The sequence below is a fragment of the Ornithorhynchus anatinus genome, chromosome 9, assembly GCF_004115215.2.
Source record: "Ornithorhynchus anatinus isolate Pmale09 chromosome 9, mOrnAna1.pri.v4, whole genome shotgun sequence".
Classification (NCBI taxonomy): Eukaryota; Metazoa; Chordata; class Mammalia; order Monotremata; family Ornithorhynchidae; genus Ornithorhynchus; species Ornithorhynchus anatinus.
Window position 1 is genome coordinate 30,652,752 of NC_041736.1, and position 20,594 is coordinate 30,673,345.

At 46.1% G+C, this 20,594-nt stretch overlaps 1 protein-coding gene across 4 annotated transcripts in view; it reads left to right on the forward strand.

The window, feature by feature from the left end:
* WDR35 (WD repeat domain 35) overlaps window positions 1-20,594 on the forward strand; it is a 94,426-nt gene that overhangs the window by 62,183 nt on the left and 11,649 nt on the right. For all 4 annotated transcript variants that reach the window (XM_029072016.2, XM_029072018.2, XM_029072017.2 and 1 more), the window contains 5 exons: window positions 5,535-5,738; window positions 8,100-8,246; window positions 10,382-10,514; window positions 18,123-18,233; window positions 19,732-19,896. In XM_029072016.2, the coding sequence (XP_028927849.1) occupies window positions 5,535-5,738; window positions 8,100-8,246; window positions 10,382-10,514; window positions 18,123-18,233; window positions 19,732-19,896 (760 nt within the window). The remainder of the gene's footprint in view (window positions 1-5,534; window positions 5,739-8,099; window positions 8,247-10,381; window positions 10,515-18,122; window positions 18,234-19,731; window positions 19,897-20,594) is intronic.

The window sequence follows — 20,594 nt, forward strand, 5'->3', positions numbered from 1 at the left end:
CCAACCAATTCTAAAAAAGCCATGTGGTTCCCACAGCCCCCTTCAGATATCACCTCATTCCCCTCTTCCTTTTGGGTCCAAACTCCGTGAAAGAATTAGACATGCCCATCTCCTTCACTCTCTCTGCACCAACCACCCTGTTGACCTATTGCAGTCAGGTTGGCATCCCCATCATTCCACCAGATATCACCAGTGAGCTTCTCATAACTCTGTACAGCAGGTTCCGCTTTGTTGTATTCTTTGATCTCACCGCCTGTCAGCACCCCTCCGTCCAAGCTTCAGAAGCCTCTCATTGCTGTCCATCACCCTCCTCGTGAAACCAAAAAAATCATCACTCTTGGTTTCAGCTCTTCACCCGTTTTCTCCAGTTTACATATTGGCTTTCTTCACCTGCTACTCTTCAGTTCACATTCTTTGCTCCTCCCAAATCTACCTCCCAACTGTACCATGCTCCCATCCTGCTCACTTCCGACTCATTTTTCATGCTGTTTCATGCTGGAACGCCCTTCCTAATCTAATCCTGCTCTCACTACACCCACTAGACCTCAGCCCTTCCTCACTTTCAAAGAACTCCTAAAATCCCACCTCCATCAAACCCTGAGGTCTGGCGATTCACCGGGCACATCCAGTACTCGTCTTTTTAGTTATACCCATCCTCGGCAGTTGTATAACTCCGGATGTTTAGTTGTATATTCATTTATGTAGTCTGACATTTCCTCCTAACATATCCATTCTACTCTCTGTTGTTCCTATTATTTGCAAATATTTTTCTGTCCGTCTCCCCGGTTGGATTGTGAGATCCCGATGAGCAAGCAACAGAGATTGGAAAGTTGGTGGGAGGGGCGAGTTTAGGAGACAAGTTGAAGAGCTGAGTTGTAAACATCAGCTGCTTAAGTTGCTCGAGAGACGACCGAGTAGATTTTGGAGGCAGTCCGTGGAGGTGATAACTGAAGCTGTGATAGTAGACGACTGAGATTAGAGGAGACAAGACTAGCCTTGTGTGATTCAGTTAGAGGATGAGAAGTGGAAGAAGAACCAGTGAATGAGACTGAGAATAAATGGTCAGAGAGTTAGAAAGAGGCAGTGGAATGGCTGGCGGTGTTAGAACGAGGGGTATCCTATAGATAAGGATCTGTTATTATCTGTTGTTAAGCGCTTACTACGGGCCGAGCACTGTTCTAAGCGCTGAGGTAGATACAAGGTCGTCAGGTTGTCCCACGTGGGGCTCACAGTCTCAATCCCCATTTTACAGATGAGGTAACTAAGGCACAGAGAAGTTAAGTGGCTTGCCCAAGGTCACACAGCGGAGCCCGAATTAGAACCCACGAGCCCGGGCTCTTCCCACTAATCCACGCTGCTTCTCTCTATGATCCATTCTCCTTCAGTGGGATAAGGCCCTGTCCTGTTCAATTTATTCTTGCTGAAGAATGTATTTAATGCATTATTCATTATTATTTATTAGCACTCAGCAATTCATCCTTGCCAAAGGATGGAAAACGGGACCTAGAAGCAGATGTAAGAGTACATTTTTTCTGGGGAACTCTTTCCACCTCAGCAGGTTGTGAACGCCTCTCAGAGTCCTAGAGACAGTCTTTCAAGAACAGCTACACGAGAGTGTCTGTGTTATTGAGGCACACACCGAGAATCTAAACACCAACTGCAAAACTGCTCTGCCAATTCACCCAGGTGCTATAATAAGACTGAAGTAAATTAAGAAAGAGACCATAAACACAGCCTGTACGGTTCCCCTAGAGACTGTGATTTTTTTGTCCCCATCCAATTTTCTCACTTAATAATTATGGTATTTGTTAAGCGCTTACTATGTGTAGAGCACTGTTCTAAGCGCTGGGGTAGATACAGGATAATCAAATGGTCAGATTGTCCCACGTGGGGCTCGCATTTTTTAATCCCCTATTTTTTTTACAGATGAGGGAACAGGCACAGAGAAGTGAAGTGACTTGCCCAAGGTCACACAGCAGACAAGTGGCGGAGCCGGGATTAGAACCCACGACTTCTGACTCCCAAGCCCGGGCTCTTTCCACTAAGCCACGCTGCTTCACTTAGCCTCCATACCCAAACCTCCTTCTCTTAATGACCAGAGTGATGGTCTCAACACCACCCTCTCTGCTGAAGTCAACTCACTCGCTCCCCTATCCCCCGTCGATCTTGTAGCACTGACCCGCGGCCCTGGATCACATCCACAGTCTGCCTCCTGGGCTTTTCTGCACGAGCCGCCAAGTGCCGCTGGTGGAAATTCATACATTCAGTAGTATTGATTGAGCGCTTACTATGTGCAGAGCACAGTGCTTGGAATGTACAATTCGGCAACGTAGAGAGACAATCCCTGCCCAATGTCGGGCTCACAGTCTAAATCTAGAGATCAGGCCGACTTGGTCCCCTTCAAGTTTATCTTTGCGTGCTTCAACTCTGCCCTCTCCTCTGCCCAGCAAAATTATTTCTCCACCCTTATTGTTGTCGTCCTCAAACCCCTTACCCCGCCAGCTCCCCTATCCCTTGCCCCCAATGACCTGGACACCTACTTTATTAAGAAAATTGCCACTATCAGGCTTGATCTCCCTACAATCTCCCTCGCCCCTTTCCAGTCCCTCTTCCTTCCTGCCCCGTCTTTCAATTTACCCGGCTTTCCCAGTGGCGTCTCTAGAGGAGATCTCCTGCCTACATCTCCTACCTTCTCGCAAAATCCACCTGATCCACCTGCGCAAAAGACCCCATTCCCTCGCACCTTATCGTAACACCTTCCTTCTTCCCTCCCGAACAGTCATCTTCAGCCGTTCCCTTTATAATGGCTCTTTCCCCACTGCTTTCAAGTATGCCCATGTCTCCCCTATCCTAAAAAATACCCCTCCCCAGACTCCACATCTCCCTCCAGTTACTTCCCGTCTCCCTCCTCTCCAAACTCCTTGAGCAAGTGTCCACACCTGTTGCCTCAAATTCCTCTCTTCCAATTCTCTCCTTGACCCCCTCCAATCTGGCTTCCACCCTCTTCACTCCTCAGAAACTACCCTTTCAAAGGTCACCAATGATCTCAGTTGCCTCGTCTGTAAAATGGGGATTAAGACTGTGAGCCTCACGTGGGACAACCTGATTACCCCGTATCTACCCCAGCGCTTAGAACAGTGCTCGGCACATAGTAAGCGCTTAACAAATAGCAACATTTTTATTATTATTGTCTCCTTCTTGGAAAATCCACTGGCCTACATGCGAATCATCCTCGACCTCTCAGCTGCCTTCAACGCTGACTTCTCCTCCCCCCCAGCTGTGAGTGTCCCTCAAGGTTCAGTTCTGGATCTTCTTCGATTCTCCATCTACGCCCACTCCGTTGGAGAACTCGTTTGCTTCCATGGCTTCAACTTCCGCTTCTATGCGGATGATTCCCAAATCTATATCTCCAGCCCATATCTCTCTCTCTCTGCAGTCTAGCATTTCCTCCTGCCTTCAAGCCATCTTGACTTGCGTGTCCTCACGTCACCTCAAGCTTAACATGTCCAAAGCAGAACTCCTTATTTTCCCACCCAAACCCTGTCCTTCCCCTTACTTTCCCATCAATGTAGACGGCACCATCATACTTCCCCTCTCACAAGCCCGTGACCTTGGCGTTATCCTCGACTCCTCTTTCTCATTCAACCCACATATTCAATCCATCACTAAATCTTGTTGATTCCGCCTTCACGACGTTGCTAAAACCCGCCCTTTCCTCTCCATCCAAACTGTCACCACGTTACTACAATTACTTATCCTATCTCGCCTTGATTACTGTATGAGCCTCCTTGCTGACCTCTCAGCCTCCTGTCTCTCCATACTTCATTCTGTAGCCTGGATAATTTTTCTACAGAAACGTTCAGGATGTGTTTCCCCCACTTCTCAAGAAACTCCAGTGGTTGACCGTCCACCTCCACATCAAATAAAAACTCACCATTGGCTTCAAAGCACTCAGTCACTTTGCCCCCTCCTACATCACCTTACTACTCTCCTCCTGCAACCCAGCCCGCACACTTCACTCCTCAAATGCTAACCTCACTATTCTTTGATCTCATCGATCTCGCTACCGACTCCTCGCCCTCCTCAAATCCCGGCAGACAAAGGCACATCTCTTCCAAGAGGCCTTCTCTGACTGAGCTGCCCTTTTCTCTTCCCCCATTCCCATTGCCCTGACTTGCTCTCTTTATTCATGGAGAAGCAGCGTGGCTCAGGGGAAAGAGCCCAGGCTTGGGAGTCAGAGGTCATGGGTTCGAATCCCGGCTCTGCCACTTGTCAGCTGTGTGACTGTGGGCAGGTCACTGAACTTCTCTGTGCCTCAGTTACCTCTTCTGTAAAATGGGGATGAAGACTGAGCCTCACGTGGGACAACCTGATTACCCTGTATCTATCCCAGTACTTAGAACAGTGCTCTGCACATAGTAAGCGCTTAACAAATACTAACATTATTAATATTATCTCCCCTCCCCGCCCCACAGCACTTATGTACAGATCTCTAATTTATTTCCATTAACGTCTGTCTCCCCCACTAGACTGTAAGCTCACTGTGAGCAGGGAAAGTGTCTGTTTATTGTTATATTATAATCTCCCAAGCACTTAGTACAGTTCTCTGCACACAGTAAGTGCTCAAAAAATATGGTTGAACGAATCATATTTATAAAGATAAATTTATATGAATCATAGCTTATAAAGATAAAAGTGACAGAGAGATTTGGTTCCCTAGGCAGAACGCTGACCCAGCGTTTCAATAGAAAAGGAAGTAGAAAATAGAATCAAGAAACATTGCGGGGTAGCGGAAAGAGCACGGGCCTGGGACTCAGAGGATCTGGATTCTAATTCTGGCTTCATCGCTTGTCTATTGTGTGACCATGGGCAGGTCACCTCACTTCTCTTTACATCAGTTACAAAATGGCGACTGTGAGCCCCATGTGGAGCAAGGACCATGTCCAACTCCAGTGCTTAATACAGTACTTGGCACATAGTGCTTAACAAATACCACAACTATTGTGTTGTTATTTTTCTTATCGTTACCATTATCGTTATTTTTATTATAAAGAAGGCCTGGATATCACTTGAGAGATTCTCAGAGAGCGGCACAGCATAATATTTAATTCTGGATCAGGCTTAACATCTAGAGAGCCGAAATGCTTCGCTACTGCTCTGAGACATTCAGTGACATCTCTTTGGAGTGTGATGGAAAACATATACGTGTATGTTTGACATAATTGTTTGATTTCTTGGCATAGAAAAATGGACCACCAAAGAGAAATCTCAAAACGTTTTTGCATTGGTAATAGTGATATTCTGTGCAATTTTCCACAATTTAGGAAGTCACTTCGGTATATCATTTGCCCAGTAAATCCTCGTGATTTACTTGGATCGTTGGATATCACTTACCCAGGATTATTTGGGTTGTTTTTCTGTGTCGTGCTGTTAACAGAACTACTAGAAACCACACATTTAGCAGACATATTCTGTACCTAACATGGATAGCGTCAGTGATATACAACTGATATTGTGAATTCTTTCTCATCAAGGCGTTTACTCGCTGAAGCAGCTCTTCAGAAGCTTGACCTCAAGACCGCTGAGCAAGCATTTGTGCGCTGCAAAGATTATCAGGGTATTAAGTTTGTGAAATGTTTAGGCAATCTACAGAATGAGTCGATGAAACAGTCTGAAGTTGCCGCCTACTTTGGAAGGTTTGAAGAAGCTGAAAGGAAGTACTTGGATATGGACAGAAGGTAAATTTCAAATGGCTAAACTAGTCTCGAAGTGTGGTAAGGCAGAAGGATGTAAATTAGCAACCTGCTTTCTCCCCCAAGCCCCGTAGAATTGTTCATGTCCACCTAACTTCCCAATACTCCCCAGTTTAAAGCGTAAGGTCACCATAAAATTATTACATTAATGGATTTAAAATTTCACAATAAGCAGCATGGCCTAGGAGTCAAAGAATCTGGGTTCCAATCCCGGCTCCGCCGCTCGACTTCTCTGTGACTTTGGTCAAGTCTCTTAACTTCTCTGTGCTTCAGTTTCTTCATCTGTAAAATGGGTGTTCACTACCTGTTCTCCCTTCCGTGAGACCGTGAGCCCCTCGTGGGACAGAAAATGGATCCAACCGGGTTATCGTGTACCTACCCCAGTGCAAATTGCAAAATGCAATCATTGTTATTACAAGGTAGGCTATGAAAAATCAGTGAAAGCATTGAATTTTAAACACGTTCAGATTGGACGCCGTCGCATTAACTAAACCGCCAAACCTGGGAATGCAGTCAGTATGCAACTCAAGTCACGAACTGGTTCCAGCACGTGGACCTGTAGCTGAATCTTAGCCATGCCCCTCTTACTTGCTGGCAGATACTTTCAAAAACTTTGTGCTGCTTTCTACCTACGGTCATCAAAAAAATAGCATTTTTAACTACGGAATCAGGAGAAAATATTTAAATTACTCAGAAGTTGAAGGGAGAAAACAGTTCCACAGTTGTTTAACTTTGTACGTTTGGTGCTTCCCTGCTGTCAATTATGCTTAGAACATTAAAGACCTGCACAAGTATAGAAGCAGCGTGGCTCAGTGGAAAGAGCATGGGCTTTGGAGTCAGAGGTCATGGGTTCAAATCCCCGCTCGGCCATTTGTCAGCTGTGTGACTTTGGGCAAGTCACTTAACTTCTCGGTGCCTCAGTTCCCTCATCTGTAAAATGGGGATTAAGACTGTGAGCCCCACGTGGGACAACCTGATTCCCTTGTGTCTACCCCAGTGCTTAGAACAGTGCTCGGCACATAGTAAGCGCTTAAACAAATACTAACATTAAGTATGGAATTTCAAACCATGTTAAAATCGTTTTTCTGATTTTCAGAAATGGAATTATAGAAAGTCTACCTGTTTTGCTCAGGGTTAAATAGAGTCTTAGTGAATAAAAAGTGCAATATAAAGTTGGATGTAAGCAGTACTAAATTGAGAGCTGTTGATTCTTGAATGAATTTTCTATATTTAGATAACCTAATTGGATCATACAAGTCCAAAAATCCACTTTTGAGAAAACCGGATAATTGCCAGCTTCGCCTTTATGTTATATGCCGTGCATCTAGTATAAATAAACGTGACCTACTGGATAGAGCACGGGCCTCGGTGTCAGAAGGACCTGGGTTCTAATCCCGGCTCCACCACTTGTCTGCTGTGTGACCCTGGGCAAGTCACTTAACACCCGAGACCCAGTAACCTCATCTGTAAAATGGGGATTAAGTCTGAGAGCCCCATGTCCAACCTTGTATCTACCCGTGCGCTTAGTATTGTTCCTGGCACAAAGTAAGCGCTTAACAAATAACTAACCCTCTCTCCTTTTTATTATTTAATTTATGTTTCTGTTTATTTTTTTACTAGGCTAAAGAGTTGTACATTAATAATGAGAGGTCACGTTATTAAAAAAAATACACTTGGAATAGTCGGAAAGTCTGATTTCGTTTATCCCCTGAAATTCTTTCATCCTTCGCCTGATGTCTCTGGACTCTAAGCTTGCTGTGGTCAAGGATTTTGTCTGTTTATTGTTCTATTGTCCTTTCCCAAGTGCTTAGTACGGAGTTTTGCACAGAGTAAGCGCTCCATAAATGCGATTGAATGATTGAACGAATGAATGTCTGGGAGGGTTCTAGCACTATGCCTTCCTTTGATTCATTTACCCACCCAGGCCCCTGCCTCCCGCTTCCCCACCCTGGTCAGGCTTCATTTCGAAAGAATGGACTTCCATAAGGGGGGCAGGACCCTAAAGAGAAGCTTCCCTACATGCTTCAGAAGAGGCTTAAGGTACTTGAATTAACCTGAAGCAGCATGGCTCAGTGGAAAGAGCCCCGGGCTTGGGAGTCCGAGGTCACGGGTTCGAATCCCGGCTCGGCCACTTGGCAGCTGTGTGACTGTGGGCAAGTCACTTCACTTCTCTGTGCCTCAGTTCCCTCATCTGGAAAATGGGGATTAAGACTGTGAGCCCCACGTGGGACAACCTGATTCCCCTGTGTTTACCCCAGCGCTTCGAACAGTGCTGTGCACATAGAAAGCGCTTAACAAATATCAACGTTATTATTATTAACTATCTTCTACATGTGTTTTTTGTAGAGACCTGGCTATTGGACTCCGATTAAAGTTAGGAGACTGGTTTCGAGTGCTGCAGTTACTTAAAACAGGATCTGGCGGTGCAGATGACAGCCTCCTTGAACAAGCCCACAATGCCATTGGAGATTACTTTGCTGATAGGCAGAAATGGTATGCTATCCAGATCTTAAAGTACTTCGCCTAAGACTTTTAATGAGCATTAAGGTAACAGTTTAGAGCGGAAGAAGAATCTCTTTTTTGCCTTAAATCTTCTGGTAGTTGAGACCAAACCTAATGGATGCCATACGATTCCATCAACTTTGACAGAAGGACATTGTGAAGAGGTGATTTTTCTCTCTCAGTCGGTGGTATTTATCGAACCTTTAAGTGTGCAGAGCAGTGTACTAAGCACTTGGGAGAGCAGAGTACAACAGAGTTGGTAGGCGCAGTCCCTACCCACAGGCAGTTACAGTCTATCCATGAATAGCCTGACATCTGAGCTTACCTGAAAAATGTAAGCTTCCAGTCTGGTAGTCAACCTATGATATTATCAGCAACACTATATATTCAGTCATTCGATCATATTTATTGAGCGCTTACTGTGTGCAGAGCACTGTGCTATGCACTTGGAAAGTACAGTTCAGCAACAGAGACGATCCCTACCTAACAGTAGTGAGTGCTAAGCGCTTGGGAGAGTATTTCCTGAATCCATGCTAATACTCTGGTCCAAACTATCATCGTATCTCAGAGTTTTAAATCTGCCTCCTCACTGATCTTCCTGTCTTCGGCTTTTCCTTTACTCCCAACCTATGCTACCTGCTACCAATCAGTCGGTGGTATTTATTGAGCGCTTACAAAGTGCCGAGTACCGTCTGAGTGCTTGGGAGAGTCAAAAACAACAGAATTAGCAGCCATGTCCCCTGCCCTTAACGAGTCTAGAGAAGTGCTACTATACGGATCATCTGAGGTCACCCGGTGCGTATTTCTCCGCTCCTCAAAGATCCCATTGGCTCCCCATTTCCTTCCACATTCAAGCATGAAATCCTATGGTCAACTTCAAAGCACTCCAACAGCTCTTTCCCTCTTACATATCAACCCTCTTCTCCTCATTCAATAGTATTTATTGAGCGCTTACTATGTGCAGAGCACTGTACTAAGCGCTTGGAATGTACAATTGGGCAACAGATAGAGGCCATCCCTGCCCATTGACGGGCTCACAGTCTAATCCTCCTCCTCGGTCCGCTCTCTTCATTCCTCTCGAGCTAACCTAATTCTACTTTGCTCCCGACTTTGCCACCCGTATCCTCCACCCGTATCCTCTAGCTCGTGTTGTTCCGCTGGCCTGGAACTCCCAGCCCCTCTAAAAATCCAACGGACCACAGCTCTGCCCGTATTCAAAGCCCTCTCAAAGTCCCGCCTCCTTCAACAAGCTCTCCTTGATTAATTCCCAACATTCAGAATCATCCTCTACCTCTTACGTATTTATTTATAATCAACCTCAGCCCTTGTGCCTATATGGGGAATAAATTGTACAGACGGTAATTTATTCCGATTACCTTAACTGTAAGCTCTCTCTCCCCCGTTAAAGGTCATTTGGGGCAGGGAATGTGTTTCATGCTTCGGTTGTATTTTCCCAGTGGGTGCTTAATAAATACTGTTACTACTATTACTCCTCTAGCAGAAAACAAAGGCAAGACATTCTCTCACTGCCCTCCAGGAATTTGCAGTCTAATGGGGTTATCGGGCAGACAAAAATGATTTGCAAGTAGTGAGAGCAAGAGGAAGAATGTGGATATAGCAGAGCGGAGTACAAATGGATCGTGGTCAAATAACTGAATAAATAATCAAATATACAAATTACAGTGTGCCTAGAAACAAAAATTCATAATAATTGGGTTTTCCCCAGAATAGGTTCATTAAATGTTTCATTCTTAAGAACTCATCTTTAACAGCATCCTTAGCCTCTTTTCATATGGAATTGAAAGTGCTTATGTTGGATATCACATTCTTAACCTCTTTTTATATGTAATTGAAAGTGCTTATGTTTGATATCTTTAAGGTAGCCATTACAACTACATGACAGGATAGTCACTCATTTATAAAAACCCAGTTAAATGTTGAGGCCTAATATGCTAGCCATTCTGTAGATTTCCTCATTCTTGTGTTTTAGGGGTATTTTATAATTGCAATAAACTCTTATCTTGAAATTCCGATGTAGAAGTATGCCTTTAGATGTTTTCTGTGGGAAGCAATACCTAATTCTTGGAGGAATCCTCTGTTTTGTACGGCGGCTTCTTTCCTAATAGGTTGAACGCTGTACAATATTACGTAAAAGGTCGAAACGAGGAGCGTTTGGCTGAATGTTACTACATGTTGGAAGACTATGAAGGACTAGAGAATCTGGCTAACTCCCTTCCTGAAAATAACAAATTACTCCCTGTAAGTAGTAGAATTTTGCTTTTATTGAAGGAATGGCTTTGAAATGTTTTTGTAAGTTATATCTGACCTTCACGTCTGTGGGTGATGCGATTGATAGAATACACAACTAGGAATTCCCCCAAAAGACAGATGGTTAATTATCGATCCAATCCCCCAATAATTCGATTCAATCCAATTCGATTGGAATTGAATGTCCAATTCGAAGGACATAAAGAATTTCCTTCGTCTAAATGATATCTTGCGGTTTATAACACACCTGAGAAGCAGCATGGCCTAGTGGCAAGAGCCCAGGCTTGGGAGTCAGAGGACATGGGTTCTAATCCCGGCTCTGCCACCTGTCTGCTGTGTGACATTGGGCAAGCCGCTTAGCTTCTCTTTGCCTCCGTTACCTCATCTGTAAAATGGGGATTAAAACTATGAGCCCCCAGTGGGACAATCTGATGACCTGGTATCTACCCCGTTGCTTAGAACAGTGCTTGGCACATAGTAAGCACTTAACAAATGCCATCATTATTATTATTAACACACCTCCCAAGTCCAGTCCACCTGGGGAAGTGACTGTAGGGTAAATGACATCAGTGGTGGAAGTAAGAACTAAAGAACACTGAGGGCATTTCGTGAGGTGCACAGATTCAGTGGGAATCCTGAAAGTAGCTGGCAAGTGTGAGCGGCGAAGTCTGCAGCAGCTGCTGATTTAGAGCATTACGGCACAGCGTCGGCGTCGGGCTGCAGTTCTTCTGGAGAAGCAGCGTGGCTCAGTGGAAATAGCCCGGGCTTGGGAGTCAGAGGTTGTGGGTTCTAATCACAGTTCCGCCGCTTGCCAGCTGTGTGACTTTGGGCAAGTCACTTCACTTCTCTGTGCCTCAGTTACCTCATCTGTAAAATGGGAATTAAAACTGTGAGCCCCACGTGGGACAACCTGATCACCTTGTATCCCCCCAGCGCTTAGAACAGTGCTTTGCACAGAGTAAGCGCTTAACAAATACCACCGCTATTCTACTGAAAATGATTTCTGCAATCAGTAGAGCACTGTGCTAAGCACTGGGGAGAGTACACTATAACAGAATTGGTAGGCTCGTTCCCTACCCGCCACGAGTGAACAGTCTAGAGGGGGAGAAAGACATTAATATAAATAAATTAAGTTACAGATGTCAAGCAGTCCCATCGATGGTATTTACTGAGCACTTATTCTGTGCAGAGCGTTTTAATAGTAACAATAATAATAATGATAATGTTGGTATCTGTTAAGCGCTTACTTTGTGCGGAGCACTGTTCTAAGCGCTGGGGGAGATAGAGGGTCATCAGGTTGTCTCGCGTGAGGCTCACAGTCTTCATCCCCATTTTCCAGATGAGGTAACCGAGGCACAGAGAAGTGAAGTGACTTGCCCGCAGTCACACAGCTGACAGGTGGCAGAGTCGGGATTCGAACCCATGACCTCTGACTCCCAAGCCCGGGCTCTTTCCACTGAGCCACGCTGCTTCTCTACTAAGCATTCGGGAGGGTACGGTACAAGAGAATTAGCGGACACATTCCCTGCCAATAATGAGCTAACGGTCTAGAGGGGGAGACGGACAGACAGACATAGACAGTGCTCTGCACAGAGTGAGCGCTCAATAAATACAGTTGAATGAATGAATGTGCATAGACGACGCAGAAGGGAGAAGCAACGTGGCTTAGTGGAAAGAGCACAGGCTTGGGAATCAGAGGATATGGGTTCTAATCCCAGCTCTGCCACTTGTCTGCTGTGTGATGTTGGGCAAGCCACTTCTCTCCTCTGTGCCTCAGTTACCATACCTGTAAAATGGGGACTAAGACTGTGAGCCCCACCTGAGGTCACCTGATTACCCTGTATCTACCCCAGCGCTTAGAACAGCGCTCGGCACGGAGTAAGTGCTTAAAAAATACCATAATTATTATTTTTATTATGGGAGAGGGAGGCTGGGAAAAGAGGAAAGACCATTTGGAGGAGGAGCTGTGCCTGATTGAGCCCAGACCTCGGAGTTAGAAGGACCTGGGTTCTGGTCCCGGCTCCTCCACTTGGCTGCTCTGTGACCTCGGGCAGGTCACTTAAGTATTCTGTGCCCCAGTTCCCTCATCTGTTAAACGGGGATTAGGACTGTGAGCCCCATGTGGGACAGGGACTGTGTCCAACCTGATTAGCTACTATCTACCCCAACACTTAGAACAGTGCTGGACACATAGCGCTTAACAAGTACCGTTATGATTACCGGCGCTTACAACGGTGCTCAGCGCATAGTAAGTACTCAATAAATACTACTGAGTGAATTATTATTTGAAGGTGGAGAGAATGGGTGGTCTAGCATTCATGGAGGGGGAGGGAGTTCTAGGCTAGGGGGAGGACAAGGGAAAGGGGTCAGTTGTGAAGGTAGAACTGACAGGATTTAGTGACAGATCGACTATGAGGGTGGAATGAGAGAGATGAAGAATCTTCACAACATTGCTAAAATCGCCTTTTCCTCTCTTCACTCTGCTTGCCGGATCATTTTTCTACCAAAACCACCAGTCCGTATTTCCCCATTCCTCAAGACCCTCCGGTGACTGCTCAGCCACCTTATAATAATAATAAAAATAATAATAATGTTGGTATTTGTTAAGCGCTTACTATGTGCAGAGCACTGTGCTAAGCGCTGGGGTAGATCAGATTGTCCCACACGAGGCTCACGGTCTTCATCCCCATTTTCCAGATGAGGTAACTGAGGCACGGAGAAGTGAAGTGACTTGCCCACAGTCACATAGCTGCCAGATGGCAGAGCCGGGATTCGAACCCATGACCTCCGACTCCCAAGCCCGAGCTCTTTCCACTGAAACTCAAATCCCTCAGCATAGGCTTTAAAACACTCAATCATCTTGCCCCCTCCTACCTTTCCTCCCTGATTTCTTACTTTAACCCAGCCCACACACTTTGCTCCTTTAATGCCGATGTACTCACTGTGCCTCGATCTCATCGTATCTAACTGCTGAGCCCTTACCCACATCCTGCCTCTGGCCTGGAATGCCCTCCCTCTTCCTATTCTATAGGCAATTGCTGTCACCACCTTCAAAGCCTTCGAAGGCACATCTCCTCCGAGAGGCCTTCCCTGACTTAAGCCCTCATCTCCTCTTCCCCAACTCCCTTCTGCATCACCCTTTCACTTGGATTTGCACTATTCATTCAGCCCTCCCTCAGCTCCGCGGCACGGATCCGTAATTAATTTATTCGTATAAATGTCAGTCTCTCCCTTTAGACTTAGCTCACTGTGGACAGGTAATGTGTCTACCAACTCCTTGGTTCTTCTTTCGTTCATTCGGCCGTATTTATAGAGCGCTGAGTATGTGCAGAGCACTGTACTAAGCGCTTGGAATGGACAATTCCGCAACAGATAGAGATCATCCCTGCCCAATGACGGGCTCGCAATCTAAACGGGGGAGACAGACAGCAGAGCGAAACAGAACAAAACAAAAACAAGACAACATCATTAAGATGAATAGAATCAAGGAGATGTACACCTCATTAACAAAATAAATTGGGTAATAAATAATATCTACATCTTTCATTCAACCCACATATTTAATCTATCACAGTGTTGGTTCCGCCTTCACAACCTTGCTAAAATATGCCTTTTCCTCTCCATCCGAACGTCTCCGCGCTACTCAAACAACCTCTCCTTTCCTGCTTTCCTAAGTGTATCAACTTTCTTGCTGACCTCCCTGCCTCCTGTCTCTCCCCGTTCCAGTCCATTCTTCACTCTGCGGCCAGGATCGTTATTCTACAGAAACATTCAGCCCATGTCTCTCCACTCCTCAAGAACCTCCAGCGGTTGCCCGTCCACCTCCGCGACAAACAGAGACTACCGTCGGCTTTAAGACACTCAATCTCCTTGCTCCCTCTTGCCTCACCTTGCCGCTCTCCTGCTACAACTCAGCCTGCACACTTGGCTCTTCTATTGCCGGCGTACTCGCTCTGACTCGATCTTGTCTATCTGGCCGTCGACCTCTTGCCCGCATCCTGCCTCTGGTTCATTCATTCATTCAATAGTATTTATTGAGCGCTTACTATGTGCAGAGCACTGTACTAAGCGCTTGGGATGAACAAGTCGGCAACAGATAGAGACAGTCCCTGCCGTTTGACGGGCTTACAGTCTAATCGGGGGAGACGGACAGACAAGAACAATGGCAATAAATAGAGTCAAGGGGAAGAACGTCTCGTAAAAACAATGGCAACTAAATTGAATCAAGGCAATGTACATTTCATTAACAAAATAAATAGGGTAACAAAATATATACAGTTGAGCGGACGAGTACAGTGCTGTGGGGATGGGAAGGGAGAGGTGGAGGAGCAGAGGGAAAAGGGGAAAATGAGGGTTTAGCTGCGGAGAGGTAAAGGGGGGATGGCAGAGGGAGTAGAGGGAGAAGAGGAGCTCAGTCTGGGAAGGCCTCTTGGAGGAGGTGAGTTTTAAGTAGGGTTTTGAAGAGGGAAAGAGAATCAGTTTGGCGGAGGTGAGGAGGGAGGGCGTTCCGGGACCGCGGGAGGACGTGACCCGGGGGTCGACGGGACAGGCGAGACCGAGGGACAGAGAGGAGGTGGGCGGCGGAGGAGCGGAGCGTGCGGGGTGGGCGGTAGAAAGAGAGAAGGGAGGAGAGGTAGGAAGGGGCAAGGTGATGGAGAGCCTCGAAGCCTAGATAGAGGAGTTTTTGTTTGGAGCGGAGGTCGATAGGCAACCACTGGAGTTGTTTAAGAAGGGGAGTGACACGCCCAGATCGTTTCTGCAGGGTGATGAGCCGGGCAGCGGAGTGAAGAATAGACTGGAGCGGGGCGAGAGAGGAGGAAGGGAGGTCAGAGAGAAGGCTGACACAGTAGTCTAGCCGGGATATAACGAGAGCCCGTAGCAGTAAGGTAGCCGTTTGGGTGGAGAGGAAAGGGCAGATCTTGGCGATATCGTAGAGGTGAAACCGGCAGGTCTCGGTAACGGATAGGATGCGTGGGGTGAATGAGAGAGACGAGTCAAGGATGACACCGAGATCACGGGCCCGAGAGACGGGTAGGACGGTCGTGCCATCCACGGTGATAGAGAAGTCTGGGAGAGGACCGGGTTTGGGAGGGAAGATGAGGAGCTCAGTCTCGCTCACGTTGAGTTTTAGGTGGCGGGCCGACATCCAGGTGGAGACGTCCCGGAGGCGGGAGGAGATGCGAGCCTGAAGGGAGGGGAGAGGACAGGGGCGGAGATGAAAATCTGCGTGTCATCTGCGTAGAGATGGTAGTCAAAGCCGTGAGAGCGAATGAGTTCACCAAGGGAGTGAGTGTAAATGGAGAACAGAAGAGGGCCAAGAACTGACCCTTGAGGAACTCCAACAGTTAAAGGATGGGAGGGGGAGGAGGCTCCAGCGAAGGAGACCGAGAATGACCGGCCAGAGAGGTAAGAGGAGAACCAGGAGAGGACAGAGTCCGTGAATTCATTCATTCAATAGTATTTATTGAGCGCTTACTATGTGCAGAGCACTGTACTAAGCGCTTGGGATGAACAAGTCGGCAACAGATAGAGACAGTCCCTGCCATTTGACGGGCATACAGTCTAATTGAGCCAAGGTGAGATAAGGTATGGAGGAGGAGGGGATGGTCGACAGTGTCAAAGGCAGCAGAGAGGTCAAGGAGGATTAGAATGGAGTAGGAGCCATTGGATTTGGCAAGAAGGAGGTCACGGGTGACCTTAGAGAGAGCAGTCTCGGTAGAGTGGAGGGGATGGAAGCCAGATCGGAGGGGGTCCAGGAGAGAATGGGAGTTAAAGAATTCTAAGCATCGATTGTAGACGACTCGTTCTAGGATTTTGGAAAGGAAGGGTAGTAGGGAGATAGGGCGATAACTGGAGGGGGAAGTGGGGTCAAGAGCGGGTTTTTTTAGGACGGGGGAGACGTGGGCATGTTTGAAGGCAGAGGGGAAGGAGCCCTTGGAGATTGAGTGGTTAAAAATAGAAGTTAAGGAAGGGAGGAGGGCAGGGACGATGGTTTTAAGAAGGTGAGAGGGAATGGGGTCCGAGGCGCAGGTGGAGGGGGTGGCGCTTGCGAGGAGGGAGGAGATCTCCTCTGAGGATACTGCAGGGAAGGATGGGAAAGTAGGGGAGGGAGTTAGTGGGGGGGAGGGGAGAGGCGGAGGGGTGACTTTGGGGAGCTCAGACCTGATCGTGTTGATTTTCGTGAGGAAATAGGTGGCCAGATCATTGGGGGTGAGAGATGGGGGAGGGGGAGGAACAGGGGGCCTAAGGAGAGAGTTAAAGGTCCGGAACAGTCGGCGGGGGTGACGGGCATGGGTGTCGATGAGGGAGGAGAAGAAGTTTTGCCTGGCGAAGGGGAGGGCAGAGTTAAGGCAGGAAAGGATAAATTTGAAGTGTGTGAGGTGGGCTTGGTGCTTGGACTTTCGTCAGCAGCGCTCGGCAGCTCGAGCATAGGAGCGTAGGAGGCGGACAGAGGAGGTGATCCGGGGCCGTGGGTTAGTGGAGCGAGAGCGGCGGAGGGAAAGAGGGGCGAGAGAGTCGAGATGAGTAGAGAGGGTAGAGTTGAGAACGGAGACCTGATCATCGGGAGTGGGAAGTGAGGACAGGGCGGCAAGGTGAGGAGAGATGCTTTTGGAAAGACGGATGGGATCGAGAGAGCGGAGGTCTCTGTGGGGCAGTAGCGAAGATTTGCAGGGGGAGGGAGTGTGAGAGATGAGGCAGGTGAGAAGGTTATGGTCAGAGTCTGGAACCTTTCTTAAGAAAGGTTCTTGAGAAGCAGGGTGGCTCAGTGGAAGGGGCCCGGGCTTGGGGGTCATGGGTTCGAATCCCGGATCTGCCACTTGGCAGCTGTGTGGCTGTGGGCGAGTCACTTCACTTCTCTGGGCCTCGGTGACCTCATCTGGAAAATGAGGATTAACTGTGAGCCTCACATGGGACAACCCGATAACTCTGTATCTCCCCCAGCGCTTAGAACAGTGCTCTGCACATAGTAAGCGCTTAACAAATACCAACATTGTTCTTCTTATTAAGATCTGTCAGACAATCATTCTTCCCTACTTCAAAGCCTTATTGAAGGCATATCTCCTCCAAGAGGACTTCCATGACTTAAACCCTCATTTCCTCTTCTCTTGCACCTGGATTTCCTCCCTTTTTTCACCTGTCCCTCAATCCCACAGCATTTAAGAACATATCCCTAATTAATTTAATTATATTAACGTCTGTCTCCCCCTTTAGACTATAAACTCGTGGGCGGGGCATATTGTCTACCAACTTTGTTATATTGTACGCTCCCAAATGCTTAATATAGTGCTCCGCACATAGCATTCAATAATTGTGATTGATTGAGTGAAAGATTGATTGTTTGTCCCATGGTAGATTGGGATAACCTCATGGTGGTGGGGATTGTGGAAGGATGGAAGGGAAGTATGAATATATATGCTTAGGAGCAGATTCAGGCACTCAAAACAGAAACCTGAGCACCATAAAGTAATTTTAAACATAAACGTGACATAAATATAATAGACTAATGAGTGAAAATGTAAATAACCCAAGTAGGCAATAAAAAGTCAACTATTCACTGTCATTGGAATCAAAGTCTGGCCGTTCCCCTTGTCACTGCAGGAGATTGCACAGATGTTCGTGAGAGTTGGGATGTGTGAACAAGCTGTATCCGCATTTCTGAAGTGCAATCAGCCAAAAGCTGCGGTGGATACCTGTGTGCATCTAAATCAAGTAAGACACTGAATCATACCTTTAGTAGAATTTTACATTTTAGGGAGTTGATAGTGACTCAAATAATTCTGATCCGATTAAAAAAAGAATACATCGAAGGTCAGTGGCCACTTTAAAATCATTGTCGATTGATTCTGTAGTTGATTTATATGGCCAAAAAAATCTGGTGATTTTTTCTGTAGCGAGAGAGAGAGAGAGAGTAGGTATCCTTAGTATACTAAGTAATAAAGACAAAAACTATGGGAAGCAGCTCATCCTACTGGAAAGAGCACAGACCTGAAAGTCAGAGGACCTAGCTTCCAATCATCGCTGTTGCATTTGGCTGCTGGACGATCTTGGTAAAATCACTTAACTCCTTTGTGTCTCAGTTTTCTCATCTGTAAAATGGGGATTAAGTACCTGGAATTCCTCCTACTCAGATTGTGAGCCCCATGTGGAACGGGAACTGTGTTTAACCTGATTATCCCATATCTACCCCAGCGCTTAGTACTGTGCTTAGGCTGTGGTAAGCGCTTAATATTCATTCAGTCACTCATATTTATTGAGCTCTTACTTGGAATGTACAATTCGGCAACAGATAGAGACGGTCCCTGCCCGATGACGGGCTCACGGTCTTATCGGGGGAGACAGAGGGCAGAGCAAAACAGAACAAAACAAAACAAAAACGAGACAGCATTATCACGATAAATAGAATCAAGGGGATGTACATCGCAATAACGGAATAAATTATATTATTACTAATAATAATAATAAGCAAAAATAAGGGGTTGTTGGCTCATTTTTAGGGATTTTTCCAACTGTCAATGTTTTAGGGGAAAATGCTCTTATCCCTTCACTGCGGATAGGTGAAGATCTTCCTGGAATTAGGGTTTGAATATATTTATAGTATAGCCCACATCACTGGGATTCTTCTCTGTTTTTGCCAGTCGACGGTCACTACCAGGTGAAAGATATAACTTGTTGAACCGATGTCCGTTTTAGGAAATTCTTCATTCTTCCTTTTTATAAAATAAGAATGATTCTTTTCTATTTGCATTTCAAATGAAGAGCAGAATTACTGCAGGAAAGATTGAGAACCAATCCACAGGATTTTGATGTCATGTGCTAAATCATTAGGGTGTATTTATGGTGTCTAGGTTAAAAAGAAAACTAAGTTGAATGCACATAAAATTATCTTTTCTGCATCGGTTCCCTAACTTTGCTTTATTATTAATGAATACATTTCTCTAAAATCTTAATTTAAAATACAGTATTATTTCAAACCCTTGAAATTTACATAAAATACACTTATATTAGAATCATTTTGAAACATTTAAAAAAAAATGTTGGTGGCTGTTGACATTTGTAAGGGCTTAGTATTGTATTTCTTCCTGCTTTTGGTAGAATTTCAGTTTTGGTAAGTGACTCCTGTTACTTGTTGCCAGTAACCTTTGTTAGAAGGAATTTCTACGTGGTTTGAAAACCTTATGTAACTGAAGTCTTTGATTTTTTTTTCCAGTGGAACAAAGCTGTTGAGCTGGCTAAAAATCACAGTATGAAAGAAATCGGATCGCTGCTAGCTAGATATGCATCTCATTTATTGGAAAAGAACAAAACCCTTGATGCCATAGAACTCTACCGCAAGGCTAATTATTTTTTTGATGCTGCTAAACTCATGTTCAAGGTATTGCCTGACGATATTGATTATGCGATGGAACGCCTGCTCCAGTAACACGTATTATTCATTCATTCAACTGTTTTTATTGAGTGCTTACCGTGTGCAGAGCACTGTATGAAGTGGTTGGGAGAGTACAATACAGCAATAAACAGACACATTCCCTGGCCATAGCGAGCTAAAATCGTCAAACATTAATATAAATAAATGAATTACAGAAACGTACGTTAAGTGCCGTGGGGCTGGGAGAAGGGAAGAACCAAGGGAGCAAGTCAGGGCGATGCAGAGGGAGTGGGAGAAGAGCCTTGAGTGCTTCGATTCCAGTCTCCTCCTGCCTTCAAAACATCTCTACTTGGATATCCTCCTCTCACCTCAAACTTATTATGGCTAAAACTGAACTTCTTATCTGCCCACCCAAACCCTGGCCTCCCACATCCTTTCCCGTCACTGCTGACGGCACCACCATCCTTCCCGTCTCACGAGACCGTAACTTGGCGTTGTCCTTGACTCCTCTCTCTCATTCTACCCACATGTTCAATCCGTCGCTTAGTCCTGTCAGTTCTACCTTCACAACATTGCTAAAATCCGCCCCTTCCTCTCCTTCCGAACTCCTACCGTGTTAATACGAGCACTTCCTCTCCCGCCTTGATTATTCTATCGACCCGCTTGCCGACCTACCTGCCTCCTGTCTCTCCCCGCTCCGGTCC